This window comes from Acanthaster planci, linkage group LG07 (assembly GCF_054643075.1).
Source record: "Acanthaster planci isolate LZ-2023a linkage group LG07, COTS_SCS, whole genome shotgun sequence".
Taxonomy (NCBI): domain Eukaryota; kingdom Metazoa; phylum Echinodermata; class Asteroidea; order Valvatida; family Acanthasteridae; genus Acanthaster; species Acanthaster planci.
In genome coordinates this window covers 20857682-20878764 of record NC_141783.1, presented here as the reverse complement: position 1 = coordinate 20878764, position 21083 = coordinate 20857682, and the positions used below count along the sequence as shown (strand labels likewise).

Genomic DNA, 21083 nt, shown 5'->3' with positions numbered 1-21083 from the left:
GTCATGTGCTTCAGTAACTTGGTGTTAAACAACAACAAAGAAAAACAAACAAACAAAGAAACACACAAAAGCATGGGCACGCATTCGATATTAGATGGAATTCCTGTGTAATACTCAAATTTTCATCCTTAATGCTGTTTGCAGAATCTAGGATGTGATACATCTGTCAGAGAAATGTCAAAGAAATAAGTTCGAATTAGGCCTACGACCTTGCTAAGGTCATTCTTAAAAGCATTTTGTAATATCTTGTTTTGTAACCGGGGGTGGCGGCGGGGGAAAAAAGTAGTATAAAAGCTCACACCCGCTTGGCAGCTCCCACCAGTTCAAATCAGCGGTTGAACAGTGCACAAACGCTGTCATAAAATTCCGGTCGTAGATGTTGTGTTCGTTTTGTGAGCAGATCCACGACATTACCGGTTTTCGCATAAGAAGCCCGCCAGAGTAGCGGTACAATGGCGATGAATCTTGGCAAACTGCTGATCATCCTTACTGTTTCAGTGAACATAACGGGTAAGTCACTAAACTGTTCGAGCACAGTGCACTTTTTTGCATGGACAAATACAATTCATGTCTCGTTGCACTAATTCAAAACTTTGATATTTTGGTAAAGTGTGGAAATGAAGAATGCCGCTTTTTTATTGCTCCTTTGTTTAAAAGATGTCCTCTCGTTGGGGATGGATGAAGAGGAGGCAAGGCCGCACAAGACAGTTCTGTGGGATAGCATCTTCAGAAGGATCCCTGTACTTGGTAAGAAAATAAGAGACTTTTCCTCAATTTCATCAAATACGGTGCTTTTTGCGACTCCATAACCGACTATGTCAAGCTAAACCTTCCTACGAACTAATTTCAATTAAATCTTATTTCTTAGGCTTGGCCTGGATACTTTTTTCTTCAGTGAAAAAACACCCAGGGTGTTTTATCATAAATCTCCACAGCACAACTATTTTAGGCAGAAGTCATTGTTTTGACAAAACTACATTTTCCATAATGACCATGACATAATTTCCACTTCGTACAGAATTCTTCTATTCATTAAAGACATTTAACTACAGATGGTGTTCACGACATGCAGTTAGCCTGGACCTTTGTCCAAACACTCATCTATTTCTGCTCATGTGGTGCACAAATCGTTGTTATGTCTCGCACTTTCTCACGTTGGCAAAATTCTCTCTTCGCTGTTTGCCGTGCAACTCGAGAGTATGTTGCCAGAGATCCGGCACTTTGGGGCTATAATGTCTGTCTACTCTATTGTGTCTCATTAAACCATGAACAATACTTAAAACATTAACAATCGAAATTTAATATGATGATCATAAGTAGTCCGTTCAATTGTAGAAATTGTAAAAAAAAATGTTTGTCAGGCAAATTAGCCAACGCTGCTAAAAATCTTGACTCCCAACTAAGGAAGAAATGGCAATCCGTACTTGGCAAGCGTTTAAAGCCATACCGGTAATTCTTTTTTCAAGAGAAAAAAAAACATGCATAGCGCCCTCGACTTCGCCTCGGGGCACTGCGCGTCCCTTGGGCGTTCACAACGTCATATCCCACACCACAGCTGTCAACAATATTTAAATCGTGCTCGCGGAAAAAGGAATAACGTATAGTGCGTCTGTGTACCGTATCCGCTCCGAGCGTAACAAAACAGGGCGTGTTTTGGTACTCCATAGTCTTTATAATGGAGATCAATGGTACTCACCTATGGGTCCAGTCCACTAATTCAAGCCCCATTGAAAACAGTGTAAAATCAGCACCGTTCAGGGCCCAATAGCATGCACGCCAACATCCCTGAGATTTCTGAAACACAGATGAGATTATTGGCTAGTCCCTTATCTTTCAATTTCTTTTCAATTGTTTGTAGGTTAACCAATTGCATTTTTAATTATTCCCAAAAACAAAATCACCCCCGAATAGTGATTTTTCTGAAGTCCGATTGCGGCCATTATTGATCATGCATGCGAACACGTTTATAATGCACACGCTGCGCTGTGGTCTCCTCAAATTAACACCCCTAAATTCCATGCATAACAACGATTTAATTAGTAAAACTCCCACCTTCAACATTGATTTTTTCCTGAAACGTATGTTTAAAGACCTCACCTTCCGACTGTAGTCGTTTAAAGGAAATCTTTCCCTTCAACATGACCCTTTTTCCACAACTATATAAAAAACGAGTGATGCGTCTCATTCAAATTTTGTCCATTGCTTCTGAGTATGTGTGTAGTCAAAACATTCTTCACGTTCGATCAAAACTTACAGTGCGTGAATATGCAGTACGTACAACCGGCCATCGCACACAAACACATATGCGGGCAACGCGTTGGCAAGTTGGCACTGCACGGTCAAAAAAGAATTACAGGTAAATAAAATATCTCTCCCGTAGACAATTTTCATCTCGAAGATTAACTTTTCTGATACAAGTGAAAGTCCCGTATAAGATATATATCATACGGGTTTAAACACTTTCAATAAATTATCAATAAAAAATGTTGCCGGCTGTTCGTGGATCGTGGTCCATCTTCACGTAGCTAAGAAAGGATGTGCAAGCAGTCGCTGCACAATACTAAATGAGAAGAGTTTGAACGTAGGGGGCGCTTGTCGCACAACACCCTTCCGTTCCCCCCCCCCGTAAATAACCCATAGACCGACAGCACCTGTGTAAATCAACGTCTGTATACCGTAATGAAGACGGCACCCGACTTAACAATGAAACCATGGGCGGAAGCAGTTCAGCAGTGTGCATACGTCTAACCTCGGGATGAGTGATACAAATCGGAAATTTCGGGATGGTAATGCCCTGACGGCGACTGAAAACCCTGTCCAGAAATCACTATGAGCTCCACTGCAGCTGCGTACTTGTTTCCTTTTTTTAAAGAAATAATTCGGTCTTTGCACAATGAATGATTGAATTTGCAGCAACGTGCATGACGTGCAGACCTGTCGCCACGGTCGCGCACGTGCGCTTGTTTATGTACATGTAACTGTAACAAGACGGGGACGGAGTTCCATATACGAACAACACAAGTTTTCCCTTAATAACAGCCGTCAGAAAATGAAAACTTGCCACAAAAAGTGAAACTTAGCACGGAAAACTCAGAAGCAATTACGTGTACAGTGTTTTTATGTACACAAAGGGTTGTGCACAGGGGCATCAAGCCCAACGTTAAAACTCTTTCCCTCTAAAGTAATAGCAAGTACATGTGCTACATGCATGTACATGGCATGTAGGCCTCCGTTTGGCGAGTATTCGTCTTTTGATTGGGGCAAAATAGTATCTCAGTTCCCAGGTGACTTAGGCTACTCTGAAATTCTGTACCACTAGGCCTACCATAAAAATAATGGCCTACTACAAGTGGTCGTAGTAGGCAACTGTAATAGCATTTGTATTGTGGACTATGAACTGCAGCTTTTCTTAAACTCAAAATGGTACTCTTGCACTTCTTTAATATTTTGGACGAATTGAAAGAATTCCATATACAGACACCCTTTAACACTCTGTGTGCAGACCCTATAAAATTCCAAGAGTTTTCGAAGTGAATACTCCAATATTTTCCCGCTAAATGTGACTTTTGGGACATGTTAGGCCTATTGCATTATGTAGTCACTCTAGGGAAAAAGTGGCGGAGCCCGTAGTAGAATTTGCTATAGAATTTTTTCCTGGACGAAATTGACATGTAGGGCTACATTAGCTCTACCGAGTGGAGCATTAGTAGTAAAAAAAAAGGAATATTAATGCTCCACTCAATAGAGCGACATGTAGGCCTACATGCACATTAATGATGCAAGAATATGACTGCGAGTCTCGAGCTGGACCAATTAAGAGAGGAAACAATTTTCCGAGCAGTGGAGGCTCCTTTGGTCCAAACAGCACTTCGCTGGTTCACGAACAACAAATGAACTTTTCTGACAAACTTCTTTTTCAACTGAAGAGGGGATGCTTCTGCCCAAAGTGGATTCGGATGGTCTGAACCATGTATTTTTGCTTCAGGAAGTCAAATAAAGTTGTATAACTAAATGGAAAACAAAAACAATCCATAGACATTAATTCAAGAAAACCTCAGTACATTGCACTCAGATGTCGTTTCCCTTTATTGAAGTCTCGACAACCTGTCATTAACAAATCTTTAAAAAATATATTAGCATCCTTCACAATGTTTAACGGCAAGCTGTTTTAAATGTGCTTCAATAAATACTAAAAAGTACCAGAAGTTTATAGGTTGTAGGTTTTCTTCCAAAATCAAATGCTCTGGCATAGTTTTCTTGCTTTCAGAAGCAATTTTGACTTCCAGTTTGGATGTTGTGTATTTAGTTCAGCTTACTGGTAGAAACCTATATGCTTTTTCCTTCACATATGTGGGAGATTTCAAAACTGTTAATATCAAATACAGAACTTGGTAAAACTTAACTGAATTTCTAACATATATTACAGGTTTTATCAGACAAAATTTTGGGGAAATACAATAGCAGCTAATGCCAAACTTTTCCAGCTTTCTCAAAAACACTGTATTGTGTTCTTTTCCAGAACAGAATTGCCTCTTGAAAAACTCTGCCAAATATGATTCATGTCTTTCTTTCAGATTTTTGCATCATCTTTCGGAAAAATAACACATCTTCAACATTCCAGAGTTTTTTTTTACTAATGATCAACTTCAATGAAACTTTTTTTCAACATGTTGCTGCTCTAGTAATAGACAGCATGCAGCTAAGAGCTTAGAGCTGTGCAAAGTCTGCAGTATTTAAAATAATTATGTTTTGCCACAGAGAAGGGAAACACCCTAAATTTCTTCACTTGTACATTTACAGTATGAATGTTTGAGACAACATAAGTCATGTTACACGCATTATAACTGTGCACATGGCCACAAAGCCAGGGAGATTATTCCTAATTTACATACAATTTTGTACAGCATGTCCTCCAATATGCAACCAAAAGATATAGCATTCATCTTCTCCCAAAGTATTAATCAGAATGGTGTCAAATTAAAACTGACAGTGTTTTCTATTTATACCAACATATAAATTCCCACAGACACCAGTTAGAAAATCCCCATACTTCAGAATTATTTTAAAAATACTCGCAACTTTCGCAGGTGTTCAGGCTGCACAGAAAAAAGATGTTCCACATACCCTCTTTCATTTTGCTTTCAATTTTTAATGGGTTGACCAATAAATTTTTGAGAAGTTCTCACCCAAAGCAAACCACCCCTAAAATGAAGGGAATTTCCTTGCCCGGAAAAGAAACCATTTTGATAATGCATCCTGTGTAAAACAGCTAAATAGTGCCTCTTCAGACCCAATTGCATCCAATTTGCTCAGAATTGAAATTGAAAGACCAAAGTCCCGGCAAGAATTTCAGTGCCATATTGCTTTATTTCCCAATTCGCTGACTCTCAGGACTCTCTAATATAGACGTTTTTTATTTCGTTTTTTATATTTTACGTTTTCGTTCTATGTATTTTACATTTTGCTCCTCTATTGTGCTACTTTATTCGGTCTATATCACAACTGGTCTGGCGTCAAGGTGGCGCCGTTTCGTCCTATTCTTTGGTTATTATATTCTTGAGTTTCGTTCTTTATTACTTTCGTCCTATATTTATTACTTTTGTCTTATATATGTATATTATTTTCGTTCTATATTTATTAGATTCGTCATTTATATATGATTTTTGTCGTATATTTATAAGTTTTCGTCCTACATAAATTACCTTTGTCCTTTAAAGGTACTTTTATCCAATGTATAGATTAGTTTCTCACTTATGTATTTCATCCTATATATATTTCACATTCGTTCTATTAAATATTAGTTTCGTCCTATATAATCTCGTTTGATATTTTGTGTACTAACGAAGTCACAAAGGGTGCCCCATACTGCATGCTCATTTGCTGGCGTATCCTAAGGGTGTCAAAAGATGTGTTGGGCCGGAAAGTTTGACTGACGTTGTATGACTGACGACACATTCTGTTACTCAGTAACACTAACAGCAAATATGGTCTCTTGAAAATAAAAATTCTTAAGGCTTTTACTGCTTGCTAGGTATGGATTACCGTTTGGGAGTCAATTTTCGATTGAATTTCGATTGTTAATATTTTAAGTATTGTTAATGGTTTAATTAGACATAATAGAGTTGACAGACATTATATCCCCAAAGTGCCGGATCTTTGGCAACAAACTCTCTGTCACAAGACGAGTGATTTATAAATCATGTTTATGGGTTTCTAATGTACAAATTATTGAGGTAAAAAGAACTGTCATTAGAGATTTAGGTTCTTCCTTTTCTGTCAAACCCCACTGTTGCATGTAGTGGACTATTTAAAACCAAATCTTTGTGGAGAATGGTACAATACAATGTTATGTAACCTAATAATTATGCTTCAGTGACTTTGGTTCATGTATGTGTGCTGATAGGCACTATCATTGCAGCCTGGTTGGTGTAAAGATGGGTAGTCCACCTGTGTGGTGAGGTACAAAATACTGAGTGTATTGTACCTAGGGCATGGCCCTAAAGGAAAGCCAGTTTGGAAACCCGTAAGTTAATTTCACTTATGATATTAAATTAGTTTATTTGTATAAGACAACTATGGAAAAGCTCAATATTGAGATATATTTCAAAAAGAAAAGTTGCATTTGGGCAAGAATTTAATCATAAACGTAAATTAACCCTGGGATAAATGAAACTCAGTGTTGGCAACAGCCAAGTTAGGTTACTGTTATCACAGAAGGGGTTACATTATGAATTAGTTGGATTTTTCTTAAAAGGGCTTTTTCCCTGAGGGGAATTTAAATTCTTGTCGGTTCTGAGTGAACCATTTGGTTCTGCGTGAACAAGTCACAACTACAGGAAGGTTCTAGGTGAACCAGCCACTCCATCAGATTGAGGTTACACAGGCCTTTCAAGAGGGTTCTAACGCCTGTCCTAGAATTTGTGGGAACGTATGCCCTTCCAACAGCCAAGAGATTGACCCCTACTTCGGGATGATTCTTCAGCTCCTAAGTAAGAGATTTCATCGACCCAGGGAACTGGCAGTGCCATCACAGTCACCATTGGACTCATGGAAATGTGGTTCCTCAAGGGGCCTGAATAATTGATCGTTTGGATTGTAAATATATATATTTTTATTTTTTGTTAATTATAATTGTTTTCTTTTATGCACTGGTGACGCCGTCGGAGTAAGACGTACGCTCACGGAGCTCGTGTATATTCAGGCCCACTCGACCGAGAACAGCCTGCAATGCCGCCTAAACAACGTGGTGGAAAAAGGACCGGCGCAAGTGATACACCTGCCGGACAAACGCCCATGGCCTCCAGAGGAGATGATTCTGGCGACTCCAGTGAAAAAGATGGTGGCACTAGCTCCCAGGAGTTCGAGGTGTTCGTCAGGTCTATGCTGGCAAAACTCGTGAAAGGCCAGAAACAGCTAGAGGCCAGGCCAGCAGCATTTATTGAGTTCAACTGTGAACGTATCTCAGACCTCGAGAAAGCAAAAACGGTGTTGGAGAAAGAAGTCAGCGGCCTGAAAGAAGAGCTCTCATCGGCGAAGATCATGCTAGAAAAACGGTCCATAGAAATAAATAAACAAGAGAGGTTTTCCCAGCGGAACAACTTCAGAGTGGTGGCAGAACCTTGAACCCAGGGAGAAAACTGCATGCAGAAAATCGCGGACATTCTCGGTACAACCTTGGGGCGATACTCCAAAGATTGAACGTGCCCACCGTGACAGTCCCGACAAGCAGGGGAGGCCAGCTCACATCCTGGTGAAAATGTTGAGCTATCAGGACAAGCTGAAGGTGATGAAAGAACATCATAAAGCTCTGGAGAGAACGTCTATGTTCATCCTAGACGACCTGGCGGCAGGTGAGGGAAAAACTACGCTGGAAGACGGAGGTAAAGGCCTTGTATGAAAAGGACATAAAATTGAGATTTTCTGCGGGTCGTTGGAGGAGCAACAACAGTGTCCCTTTGATTTTAATCGGACAATTTAGGTTTCAGTAACCATGATTTTGGGTACCTTTACATTCCCGTGTAAGTGGTATAATTACCAACATTTTTTCCATAATTTGTACGCTGTGGGGTTGTTCTTTTTTCGGCCATAACTTGAAGGTATTCCTGACCAAAGTGTTTTAATTTTTGTTGGCTTGCAGATTAGTCGGTTAGTTTATTAATGTTTTAGTTACGTGAGCCCCGATGGGAACATTTGCCCGCCACTCGCTATCAGGGGTAAAACGTTCTGTGTCATAGGTTGCTGCATCTAGGAGGGGTTTCCATTTTTTCTGACTCACTGTCTTTTTTTTTCATTTTTTCTTTGGTGTAGGTAAGGCCCTATGCTCTATGGGTCTGGGTTTTTTCCTGGGATGTGTTCTGGGGTAGTGGGGGGATTTTTTTTTTGTTGTTTCTGTTCGGGTTGGGTGTGGTATATGTAAAATTCCCGGGTTCTTACTTCGGGATTATTCAGATGAAGATATGCAGTTCGCTTTGTATGCAACATAGTTGCGTTCCCCAAACTATGTGTTCGCTTATAGGTGTTATGCAAATTAGGCCTACATTGCTGAAATGCTCTGCATTTGATATGCAAAGCGGCACATAATAATTTCTGTTCGGGGTATAATGCCTGGTTATAATAATTTGTCGATTGCCTCGATGAATTGTCGGGGCGTGGGGAACTTCGTTAAAAGAAGAGATGTTTTGCATTTTTAAGGCGTTTCAATTCCTGCCTTGGAGTGTCTGATATGGCATCAGCTTGGTTTTCTTCGTACTTGTCAGGTTGTTCGTACATATTTCGGTTAGTGATGTCACATCTGACACTCTTAAGTTCAAACGGGGTGTTCCTCAAGGATCATATCTTGGTCCTTAATTATTATGATCAGTATATTCCAGTGAGTTATTTCAGGTATAAATCAAACCAGTTTTGCTTGACGTATATAATGCTGATGACACTCAGCTATATATTTCTTTTGAACCCGATGAACTGACAAGATCAGGATAGTGCAATCAAGGCATTGCAAGACTGTATCAAAGCATTCTGCACAGTATACTCTTTGACAAGTTAATGATAACAAAATTGAATTCATGCTCATTGGCACTAAACTCAAATTGCTAATATTAGTATCAGTCATATAACTGTCGGTGACATTAACATTGAGCCGGTACAGAAAGCTAAAAATGCAATGCTTTTTTATCACGTACACAATATTCGTGCCGTAAGGAAACACCTAACTGTTGAAAGCACTCAAATTCTTCTCAATGCGTTTGTAACAAGTCGTCTTGACTACTGCAACAGTTAATTGTTTGGTATTCCAGAAGTGCCGCTGAATCAATTGCAACGTGTCTAGAAAAGTGCAGCCAGAGTAGTACTGACCAAGCCTAGACAGTGTCACATAACTCACTTATTGTATGATTTACATTGGTTGCCAGTCAAATATCGAATCAAATTTAAAATTCTTTGGCTGGTGTATAAATCATTAAATAAGTAATGTCCTACATATTTTTGCAATCTTTTCGAATTCCAGCAACCCGAAAATATTTATTAAGGTCAACAAATAAGTTGTACTTACAGGTTCCTACAATTACACCTCGTCAGAACAAGATTTGTGATAGGGCAGTCTCAGTTGTTGTTCCTACACTCTGGAAATCACTGCCACTTTAGGTCAAGTCACAACAAACTTTACAAGGTTTCAAAACAGACTTAAGACCTACCTATTTCACAAAGATTTTGGTCGTCTGTGATTTATCTCCCCGCTTTTAACCCATCTGTCACGTTCGGAGACGGACGGGTTCCTTTTATGGGTCCCTCTTTTTCTTCGACATATTTCTTTAATAGCTTTGGTGTTACATAGCTGATATTGATCCTGTATGAATATTTTTGGTGGATGTATTTTGTGTTAAATGAAATGATTTTGTGAATTTGTAATTTGTGACCTGGTTACACAAGCACTCATACATACATGCTCTATTTTAACATTTGTTTTCAATTGTTCTAGCTAATTTTTTGTAATTTGATGTAATTGTATATTTAAGTTGATAGTTATGGTTTTTTTTAAATTGATTTGAGTAATTTTATATGGTTTTACATGTCTGTAATTTTGATGTATATTCGAGAAGTATGCACAGAAGTTTTATTGTTTTCAGTTGTAAGGCGCATTTGATCATATATTTGTGGAAAATGCAGGGTATAAATGTTAATGTTAATGAAAACTGTGGACTCACTTGATTCGCGAATCGGATCGCTATATTCATGTAATTTTCTTCTTTTGGAACTAGGAAATGTCGAACCAGGACCAAGGTATGCGGTCGACGACGGTTTCTCTAAGATGTCGACGTCGCAGTTAGGAGCAGACAGAGATGACATAAAATTGAGGTTCCCTTGCATTTATTGTCAGCTGTTTGTTACTTTCATTGCGACGGTGAAGAGTGACGAGAGGATCTCGGTGAGTGTTTCTTACAGTTCAATAGGTTTGTAATTAATTAAGTATAGCAATGACCATATTCCTCCTTCCAGTGAGAATCAAGCTCTCTCGCTCTGAAAAGTTGATACTGTCTTTGCATTCACTACCGATTTCTGGAGATATTTTTGTCATAGTTAAATTCTTTTTCAGTTTTTTTGCGAGTGACCTCTTGTTCTGGCAGTGCTGTCCGTCAACTGGACAAACACTGTCTACCCTCGCTAAACCTTTCAGCATTTTGAAGGTTTCTGTCAAATCCTCTCTTTATCTTCTCTTATCTGATGAATACAGGTCTAGAGCTTGTTGCCGTTCTTCATATGACAACTTCCTCAAAGTCGTAGCCATGTTAGTGGCATACCTTTGCCCTTGCTCTCCTGACATTCCTCTTTTTCTCCCTTTGCGGGGCACCATGCTTCAATAGAGTATTCCAATGTGTTTGGATACAGTATTCCAGTGTGCTTGAATAGAGTATTCCAGTGTGCTTGAATAGAGTATTCCAGTGTGCTTGAATACAGTATTCCAGTGTGCTTGGATAGAGTATTCCAGTGTGCTTGGATAGAGTATTCCAGTGTGCTTGGATAGAGTATTCCAGTGTGCTTGAATAGAGTATTCCAGTGTGCTTGAATAGAGTATTCCAGTGTGCTTGAATAGAGTATTCCAGTGTGTTTGAATACAGTATTCCAGTGTGCTTGAATACAGTATTCCAGTGTGCTTGAATACAGTATTCCAGTGTGCTTGGATAGAGTATTCCAGTGTGCTTGGATAGAGTATTCCAGTGTGCTTGAATAGAGTATTCCAGTGTGCTTGAATAGAGTATTCCAGTGTGTTTGAATACAGTATTCCAGTGTGCTTGAATACAGTATTCCAGTGTGCTTGAATACAGTATTCCAGTGTGCTTGGATAGAGTATTCCAGTGTGCTTGGATAGAGTATTCCAGTGTGCTAGAATAGAGTATTCCAGTGTGTTTGAATAGAGTATTCCAGTGTGTTTGAATACAGTATTCAAGTGTGCTTGAATAGAGTATTCCAGTGTGTTTGAATACAGTATTCCAGTGTGCTTGAATAGAGTATTCCAGTGTGCTTGAATACAGTATTCCAGTGTGCTTGGATAGAGTATTCCAGTGTGCTTGAATAGAGTATTCCAGTGTGCCTGAATAGAGTATTCCAGTGTGCTTGAATAGAGTATTCCAGTGTGTTTGAATACAGTATTCCAGTGTGCTTGGATAGAGTATTCCAGTGTGCTTGGATAGAGTATTCCATTGTGCTTGAATAGAGTATTCCAGTGTGCTTGAATAGAGTATTCCAGTGTGCTTGAATACAGTATTCCAGTGTGTTTGAATAGAGTATTCCAGTGTGCTTGAATACAGTATTCCAGTGTGCTTGAATAGAGTATTCCAGTGTGTTTGAATACAGTATTCCAGTGTGTTTTTGAATACAGTATTCCAGTGTGCTTGAATAGAGTATTCCAGTGTGCTTGAATACAGTATTCCAGTGTGCTTGGATAGAGTATTCCAGTGTGCTTGGATAGAGTATTCCAGTGTGCTTGAATAGAGTATTCCAGTGTGCTTGAATAGAGTATTCCAGTGCGCTTGGATAGAGTATTCCAGTGTGCTTGGATAGAGTATTCCAGTGTGCTTGAATAGAGTATTCCAGTGTGCTTGAATAGAGTATTCCAGTGTGTTTGAATACAGTATTCCAGTGTGCTTGAATAGAGTATTCCAGTGTGCTTGAATACAGTATTCCAGTGTGCTTGGATAGAGTATTCCAGTGTGCTTGGATAGAGTATTCCAGTGTGCTTGAATAGAGTATTCCAGTGTGCTTGAATAGAGTATTCCAGTGTGTTTGAATACAGTATTCCAGTGTGCTTGGATAGAGTATTCCAGTGTGCTTGGATAGAGTATTCCAGTGTGCTTGAATAGAGTATTCCAGTGTGCTTGAATATAGTATTCCAGTGTGCTTGAATAGAGTATTCCAGTGTGCTTGAATAGAGTATTCCAGTGTGCTTGAATAGAGTATTCCAGTGTGCTTGGATACAGTATTCCAGTGTAGTCCAATATCTTGTAAATTACCTGGAAGCTGTCCACATCAATATTGATGAAAGATCGTTTTACCACTAAGGGGCAATTCATTGCCTTGACCGTCCAATCAGATTTTCTTTTGCATCCACTGCTTTGAAAAAGTAATAAGTGCCACCAGCATAATGTATACGATGATCTCAGGGGCGTAGCGACCGGGGCTGGGGGTGGGGTGCGGCACCCCCTCCCCACCAATGATTAATTCCATTCGGCAAATGAATCCAAACTCGGTGCTTAAACGATGTACGTTGGCCGTCAGCATTTCCCCCGAAGCAATTTGCTTTGTGAATTTTTCACGACAGGAGAGTTTAATCGGCAAATTTAATCTGGCACAACCCGCCCATAAGAAATGTCTTCGCTTTACCCCAGACAACCTTTTTGACGATTTACAAAACTGGAATGAAATAAAACGCCGTTGTCATTGATAAATAACGAATAATTTATTACGACACGATTTAAACGCGCATTTTCACGAGATAAAAATGTACAGCCTGCTTGAGACAGATTACAAACTCCGTAAAGAGTACCCATTGGCTTTCAATATTGCCTTAAAATTGCCACGGCAACTGATGTTGCACCGAATTTTCCTGTTGTCGAGAACTTTAGTACAGGGGACCAAACACTAAAAAGGCCCACGTCTTCAACTTTCTGGAGTGTGAAAGTAATTAACAAGTTGTTGCTGGAACGGAGGAAGCAAAGACTAGGTGGTAGGTTGAAATACTTGTTTTATGTGCCTTCACCAAACTTGAAATGCAGCCGTTCCTCTTTTTCAGAGGCACAGCTGAGGCTTGGATGTCGGCCTTTCAATCTACCAGTATGGCCCTTATTTCTATTGCCCGTCACCTCGATGATAGACCACTCCCGGTCTCCAGCGCCCCGGACGCGTCCCTGGCTGACCAACCGCTTCCGCCCTCCTCGACTACAAAGCGCCTCGACACCGACCCGGGCTCCACACCGGAATCGCACCACCCATGCGTTAGTTTACAAGAGCGGTCTAAACCCCACGGTATTACGTGTGTAGGGCTCGTAACTACATGCAGCCCTGCCAACCGGCGGTATCTTCCGAGGAGGAAGAGGTCGATTCTATGAGCGCTCTTACCCCGGATGAGGGTCGTCTTCGTCTTCTTCAACTGGACATGATTCAAATACTCAGCCTGCCCGCAGCCGCTCCCCTCGAGGAGGATACCAGTCACGGCTTGTTCAAACGACACTTGACTCGACTGGGTGCTTTTGGGTCAATCTTTCCTGAACTCCCGCTTGATCGCTCCTGTGTGGAGATATTCAAAATCCCTCGCCAAAGCCAAGCAATAGCGTGCACTAACGAGGGGTGTACATATCTAATTAAAGGCACTAACCTCTTTTTAGAAGTCTCTCTTAGAAGGTTATCATGGCGCTGAGAACGGCTTCTTAATCGTCAGTCTTACATGAGCAGGTGTGTTCAAGTGGGTGGCTGTGTACTGTACTACAGCCAACTGCGACAGCAAACACATCCACTGACGACGCTTACGGTTTTACCCTATCTAAGATTAAAGCCTAAAATGCTACAAGATCAACTAAAATTAACTTAAAAACTAAAATTACAGTTACTAAACTATATGAGTATGTCACCTAAGCTACAGTCAGCAGTAAGAGCTACAGCACCCCCACACACTACAACAGCACAAGATACACTGCCTTTTTGCCCAAACTGACTACACGCTGTAGCCAACAAGACCAGTGGTGACTACCAATGCATAAAATAACATTACAGAAGGAATGTCAAACATGTCAGTTGCAATCTTACCAGAGTGGCATGTGCCATTTACAAAATAGGGGGATCCTAGAGGACCCCACACACTCCCCAACCGAGCTGCAGCTTGTTAGCATTTCCCGAAAGAGGATTTTAAGTATTTCCTGTCGGTTCCAGACCTTCCTGACGCGGCCAAAGACAACATTAGTGCAGACTCGGGGAGACCACCTGCTCGGGGAATTTTCCGGGACAAGGATAAAGCCCTTCTGGGTTTTACGCTCGCAAAGCTCGACAAAGCCTCCTGCTTCCGACTACGGTGCACCGCCTTCTTGCTCCTCCTGTCGGAAAACATCGCCCATGCATGCGAGAACTTACCAGTCTCCCCGGACTTTGCAGCCCTAGCTCTCCTGGGCCATAACGAGCGACTGAACAGCACATTCGAACAGTTCGCTCGAATATCCTGTCTAGCAACTTCGCAGAGAAGGTCCAACGCCCTCAATGCCATGAGAATTCCCCACTAGGGTGTTAGGACTCACCGGCAAGTTCGTCGATATGCTGCAGACCGAGGCTAAGCGGATTGATACAGCGATGAAGATATCCCTCCGCGAAACCCACCTTCAACGTTGCGGCGACCTCGGCCTCGTAGTTCCGGACAAGCCAGGCCCGCAACATACCAAGCTTTCCCTAGGCACTCTTCCTTTCGGCCACCGCTCCGACAGTCGAGCCAACATCTAGTTTTGCCCCAAGACTGCTTTTACTACTTTGGCCCGTTCACTGTGCAGGCGACATGTGCTGCATGGCGAGCACATCCTAATAGCAATACCAGTAGAGGTATTATATTCGCAAGAGAAGACCTGCCAGGAAACCAGTCATTTAGAATCTGGCAGTCTTACCTGAAAATTTCCCAGCATACCTCACGCGCTCTAATTACCATGAATAAGTTCTCATGCGCACTGCCGAAAACCACAGTCGGAATGGCGTGCAGTCTTCGGCAGTGCGTACGCGCATTATTATTCATGAACTTATCCAAATCGGCCGCCTTCAACACTTTGTAGGGTTCTGGAGGCACATCACCTCGGACAGCTGGGTACTCTCGAATCTTGCATATGGATATTATTTCAAGTTTAGAAGCACCCTGCCGCCCAATGTAATACTACATCCTACTCCTGTTCCTCGCAACAAGGACCAACGCATGGCGCTAGAGTCGGAGATAAACTCCATTCTGCAAAAACGAGCCATCCTTCAGGTAGAACCCAGCCAACTCAGGATAAACTTCGTTACAACCTTCTTCCTTATGCCCAAGAAGGATCCGGGCAAATGGCTTCGATCATCAATCTAAAGCCACTGAACAAATTTATCCGCCTCAAGAAGTTCCGGATGGAGACCTTCGCGACAGTAGGCCTAATACAATATCTTCCGGTTCTATCCTGGGCTTCATCGATTGATCTCCGCAACGCCTATCTTCATGTTGGTAATATCATGCTTATTCATACACGTATGACCTTTGTCCCCCACCTTCCTTTTGTGTGGAACATGACAGCAGGACTCAGCATAGCACCGTACCACCTTTGCTTGTATGATTATTTGCCTGTGCCCTATCTTGCTTTATCACAATGTTCCCATTCACGAAAGGGACTGCAAGTTCCTCCACTTTGTGTACGGAGGGGTAACATAGGATTTCTGGGCCCTTCCGTTCGACCTATCAACTTCACCCCAGGTTTTCGCCTGTAGGGCCAAGACTGTTGCGGCCCACCTACGCCAGCTAGATGTCATGATTTACCAGTATATGGACGACTGGTTGATCGTGTGTCGAACCCTAGCCGAGACTGTGACCGCAACTCACCTCACTTGCGATCTTATTACTCGTCACGGCTTATCTCGACCCCTGTGGAGGTCTCATCACTCCGACGGCCGACCGAGTCAACAATCTCTGGGTCTGCAACTGTCTTTTCCGCAAATTGCAGCCACCTCCCGCCCTTGCCTGGCTCCGTCACCTCGGCGACATGACCAGCATGGTGGACCTGGTGCCGTGGTGCAGACTGCAGACGAGACCACTACAGCTCCATCTGCCAGCTCCCAAAATGGATCCTATCGCATTACCGGTACACTTTTAAGACGACATCCACCAACACCTACTCTGGTGGCTGCAAAAGGATCACCTGGAAGTGGGACTCCCCTTCAGACGAGCAAAACCCGACTTACTCACATCGACCGATGCGTCATCTCTCGACTGGGGGCCTCCCTTCCCCCACACCAGGTGTTTGGGATCTGGGACACAAAGTTCCAAAAGAATCGCATCAATGTTCTGGAACTACAGGCGATTTTCAACGCTTTACGCCATTTCCATGGATATATCAAGGGCAAAACCGTCATGGTCCGCTTGAACAATTCAACAGCAGTGGCATATATCGATCATCAGGATGTTACACACTCCTACAGGTTGTGCGCCCTCACATGGGAAATCCTTCACTTGGCAAAGAGTCACTCAATCACCGTCCGAGTAATCCACACTGCGGGGCCCAACAACACCATAGCCGATGCCCTGTCCTGAGGCATGATCCGACCAACAGAATGGACCCTCCACACCGACATCACCAAAACCCTGTTTTCGGTGATAGAGAGACCGCACATCGACCTCGATCTTTGCATTGGCGGACAATGCCCAACTTCCAGCGTTCTGCACCAGAACATCGCACCTGAGAGCGTGGGCCACAGACGCCCTTCAGATCGATTGGACTGACCTTTTAGTGTACGCTTTCCCCCAATCTCTCTTATCGCGGGTCATTTCCAAAATAGAACACGAACACTGTCGGATTCTGCCAATCGCTCCCTTCTGGCCACGTCAACCGTGGTTCCCTCGACTGACGAGACTTCAAGTCCACCGGCCATCCTCCCCCCCCAAAGAGACCAGACATTCTTCGACAGCCAAAATCTGGTATCCTCCATCTGGCATCCGAGGATCTTCACCCAACGCACTGGACATTTTCCAACGATCCTTCCGCTTGGCGGGACTTTCTAGCGATGCTGCGGCCATGGCCGCACGGGGACAATGCTCGTCCACTTGCAAGGTGTACGTCAGAGACTGATGCTCTTCCAAAGGCAGTCGTGGACTTCTTCATGTACCTTTTTCATTCTGGCCAACAAGTTTCCACAATCCGTACCTACGGATCGGCTCTGGCTGCCGTCCATTCCGACTTCATGGACGGATCCAGCGTCTCCGATAACGCTACCCTTCTCCATCTGCTACGCGATATGTTTATTCAACGTCCCCACATAAAGCGATTAGTTCAGTCAAAGGACCTGAGTACAGTCCTGCTAATGCTCACCAGTGCCCTCGTCGAGCCTTTAAGTAACGTTTCCCTGATACATACCAGCATTAAGCTGATCTTCCTCCTGGCCATGACTACTTCCAGAAAGGGATGTGAGCTTAAAGCCCTCTCCATTGCTGAAGGAAATCTGCAATGGGAGCCACACGGCTTCCTCACCAAAACTCAGACTCCTTTCGATCCGACGGACATTTTTATACCGACGATTGCTTCACATGAGGGAGATGATGAGGAAAAGCACAGGTGCCCAGTTCGTGTCCTGAAGTGGTATCTCGCCAAATCCAAGATTTTAAGAGGCACAGTTTCCCAGCTATTTATTTCCTCTACCAAACCACATCGCCCAGCGGCAAAAGACACCACCGCGCCGGATAGTTTCGGATATTAAATTTGCCAACCCAAACTGGCTATCATACCCTGATAACCAGAGTCAACGCTATATCAGAGCACATATGTAAGAGCATTATCTACTTCTTGGTCTTTATACTTCTCTGGGATTTCCATTGCAGACATCTGTAAAGATGCGTGCTGGAAGTTCCCATCTACATTCACTTCCTGCTACCTGATGGATGTCTTGCAGAGCAATTCCACACACGGCAAGACGATCTTACTGCCAGCAGCACAGAAGTCTCAGGGGCTGCCTGCAGACCTTACTTAGATCCTTCCTTAGTGAGTTTATTATGTATTGCTCCTTAGTACAGTGGAACACAGTTATAAAGAGGCCTTTGGGACCTCACAAATTACCTTGTTATAATAGTTTTCTGCTATTAACAGTGTTCTTATCTATGTTCGACTGTACACCATTTCGTGCATATTATTGAGCTCATGACTATCACTTTCCTATGGTGACCCCGAAGGGACATGAAATTTACGACTAATCGCGAATATTTTTTCGACGTCGTGAATTTATTGACGAATGGTTGCAAATATTTTCGCGAATAATCGTGAATATTTTTGCGATGTCGTACATTTTCTTACCGCTAATCGCGAATATTTTTCCATTAGCTTGGAGGGTAAGTGCGCTAATAACAAACGGCAAATACATAATGATCAGCGCGTGCCTGGCCTGGCCTGGCCTTGAGCATTTTGCACGAACAGCGGTGCAGTGACCATGCGCGTGTACTATTGCATGGCTGTCTACGTGCGATACCATGTGAACAGTGAAGTTGTGCACTGAGAAAAAACAAGGGCACTGGGAACGTCTTGACTCAGAAAAACAAGGTTTGCTTTCCACATGGCTTGTTCTGGTAAGGAATAAAAAATATTCACGACGTCGCAAAAATATTTACAACTGGTCGTGAAAATATTCGCGGCTAGTCGTGAATAAGTTCGCGATGTCGCGAAAATACTCGCGACTATTCATGACTTTTACGTCCCTTCAGGGTCACCATACTTTCGGGTTGTCGCCGACTCGCCTACCTAGGTCGGAGGCACTCTGCATATGTATTGACTTTTTGGGTAGGCAGTGCGCCTTAGACTTCTCCCTCACATTAAGTGTGGGTCGGGTCTACTAGAACATACCTACCCAAACAGTCCTCTCCCGCCCGTCCTCCCCACATTAAGCTCCGACCCTTTTGAGTCGCTTTCGAAAAGACGGACGATCATGTCGGCGAGACCGTGTTGCATTAACTTCCTACAGGGGTCATTACTTGAAATAACCTCTAAATATTGAACAGAAACTGGAAAACGGTTGGAATGCGGCAAGGATTAATTAATGAATATTTGAATTTTTTCTAAATCAGTTAATCTAATTAATTCTTCCAAATTCGGTTAATTAATCAGAAAATTAAGTAGTTAAATTTTTCAAAGCCTACATGTATTTCAGTGTGTTACACATTAACAAAGACAGCTGTGATTTAATTTAAAAATGTAATTTTTTTTCAAGTTTTCATGTTTACACTGTACATGTGTAAAGAAATTCTATGACCAATATAATTAAACAGCTTTATCCAGAAGAAGAGCCGCGACGTATGTCAGGCATCCATTATAATCCACTCCAGTCATGCATCAAAGAGAAAGCAAAACAAAAGGGTGGGTATAGACTGCAATTAGCTTTCACGGTTTATTTATTGCGCATCATAAATACCGCAGACAGTCTACCTACTCGACAACGTGGAACTTGACCGTGTATTAACATTAATAATGCCCGCTGAGAAGTGATAATATCCGCTGCTCCACCCCCATCGGTCGTGAGTCAGGGTGCGACGCAGAACGCGCTGCGCGCGCCAAGTCCATATTCAAGGAGATTCTGTTTGACAACTTTCAAAAGAAATATACCGTAAAATGGACGGGGGGGGTTCGGGAAAATGAAAGTAAAATTTGAGAACACTATCGTTGGAAATCCATTATATGATGACTTCTTTTGACTCTCTGAATAAAACATGAATGGTAATAAATGTGTTCTCCATAAGTTGCGTCCGTTCTCTTGAACCGGTCAGAGCCTGAACAGGTCTTAAACGCACGTTTGAGAGCGGCCAAGCACATATTCCATTACCGTTCAATAGTTTAACTTTTTATGTCATTTAAAGGGAACTGTGGTCCCTACGAAATCCACATATTACGATTTATTAAAAATCTCACACTCATCTTATCTCACTCACTTTGTAAACTTAAAAGAATTGTGTTGAAATTAAGTAAATTAATTTTGGGACAGTAATTCTAAAATTGATATTACTACAAACACAACTGAACCTATGGACAAAACTTCTTAATTTCATCTGTACACATCAGTGCATTATTAACTTTTTCATTTAATATACAGATAAATATTTACTTTGTAAGATTCAATATATTAGTATACACTCTTTGTTGAATTGGTATGTCATGAATTTTGAGCAATCAACTTTACTGCAGGTAACTAATGTTATTTATACTAGCAGTTTTACAAAATGAACAGTAATAACTTACATTTATTAAGTGAAAGTCATTCATGAATACGAATGCTTGAATATTTCAAAATTACATTTAGATATAATTTCTAAACATGGACAACCTGTGGCATAACCAAATGCAAACTAAAGTGTTACAAATACACCACTATTCTCATGCTGGTAAGGTCTTTTGGAATTAATTGAGTGGAATGAAATGTCTCTCTCCCTTTATCAAAAGAGCATCCCCGTGCCAGGTGTTGGAACTATGGTAAATCTCTTGAAATTCTGCAAATTATGAATCAGAGAAATGGGAAACATTGCCTGTCAACATCAATTTTCAAACAAAAATTGGCATTAAGTTGCATGTACATGTACTACATCTCTGCTCAAGCAAAATGACTGGAATACTAGTCTTTACATGCGTGCAAATATAAAACGCTACAAGTGAAGTGAAACCTGATATTCTACAGCGCCCTACTCATTACAACACTTAAGTATAACCATTTTCTGGCGTTTCAGGAAGTGGTGAAAAATCACTGTAAACTGAGGTAGTTTTGTTCGTTTCAGACCATCTTATAAATTACACATGCAGACATGTGTGACTAAAACTACATAGACCGTAAGCATGGTGAGACATACATGTACATGTACA

General features: G+C 41.9%; 1 protein-coding gene across 1 annotated transcript in view; it reads left to right on the top strand.

The window, feature by feature from the left end:
• Positions 1-305: 305 nt before the first annotated feature.
• LOC110976191 (uncharacterized) overlaps positions 306-21083 on the top strand; it is a 28593-nt gene continuing 7815 nt past the window's right edge. The window contains exons 1-3 of the mRNA XM_022229275.2: positions 306-510; positions 658-747; positions 10254-10420. Of these exons, the coding sequence (XP_022084967.1) occupies positions 453-510; positions 658-747; positions 10254-10420 (315 nt within the window). The 5' untranslated portion in view covers positions 306-452. The remainder of the gene's footprint in view (positions 511-657; positions 748-10253; positions 10421-21083) is intronic.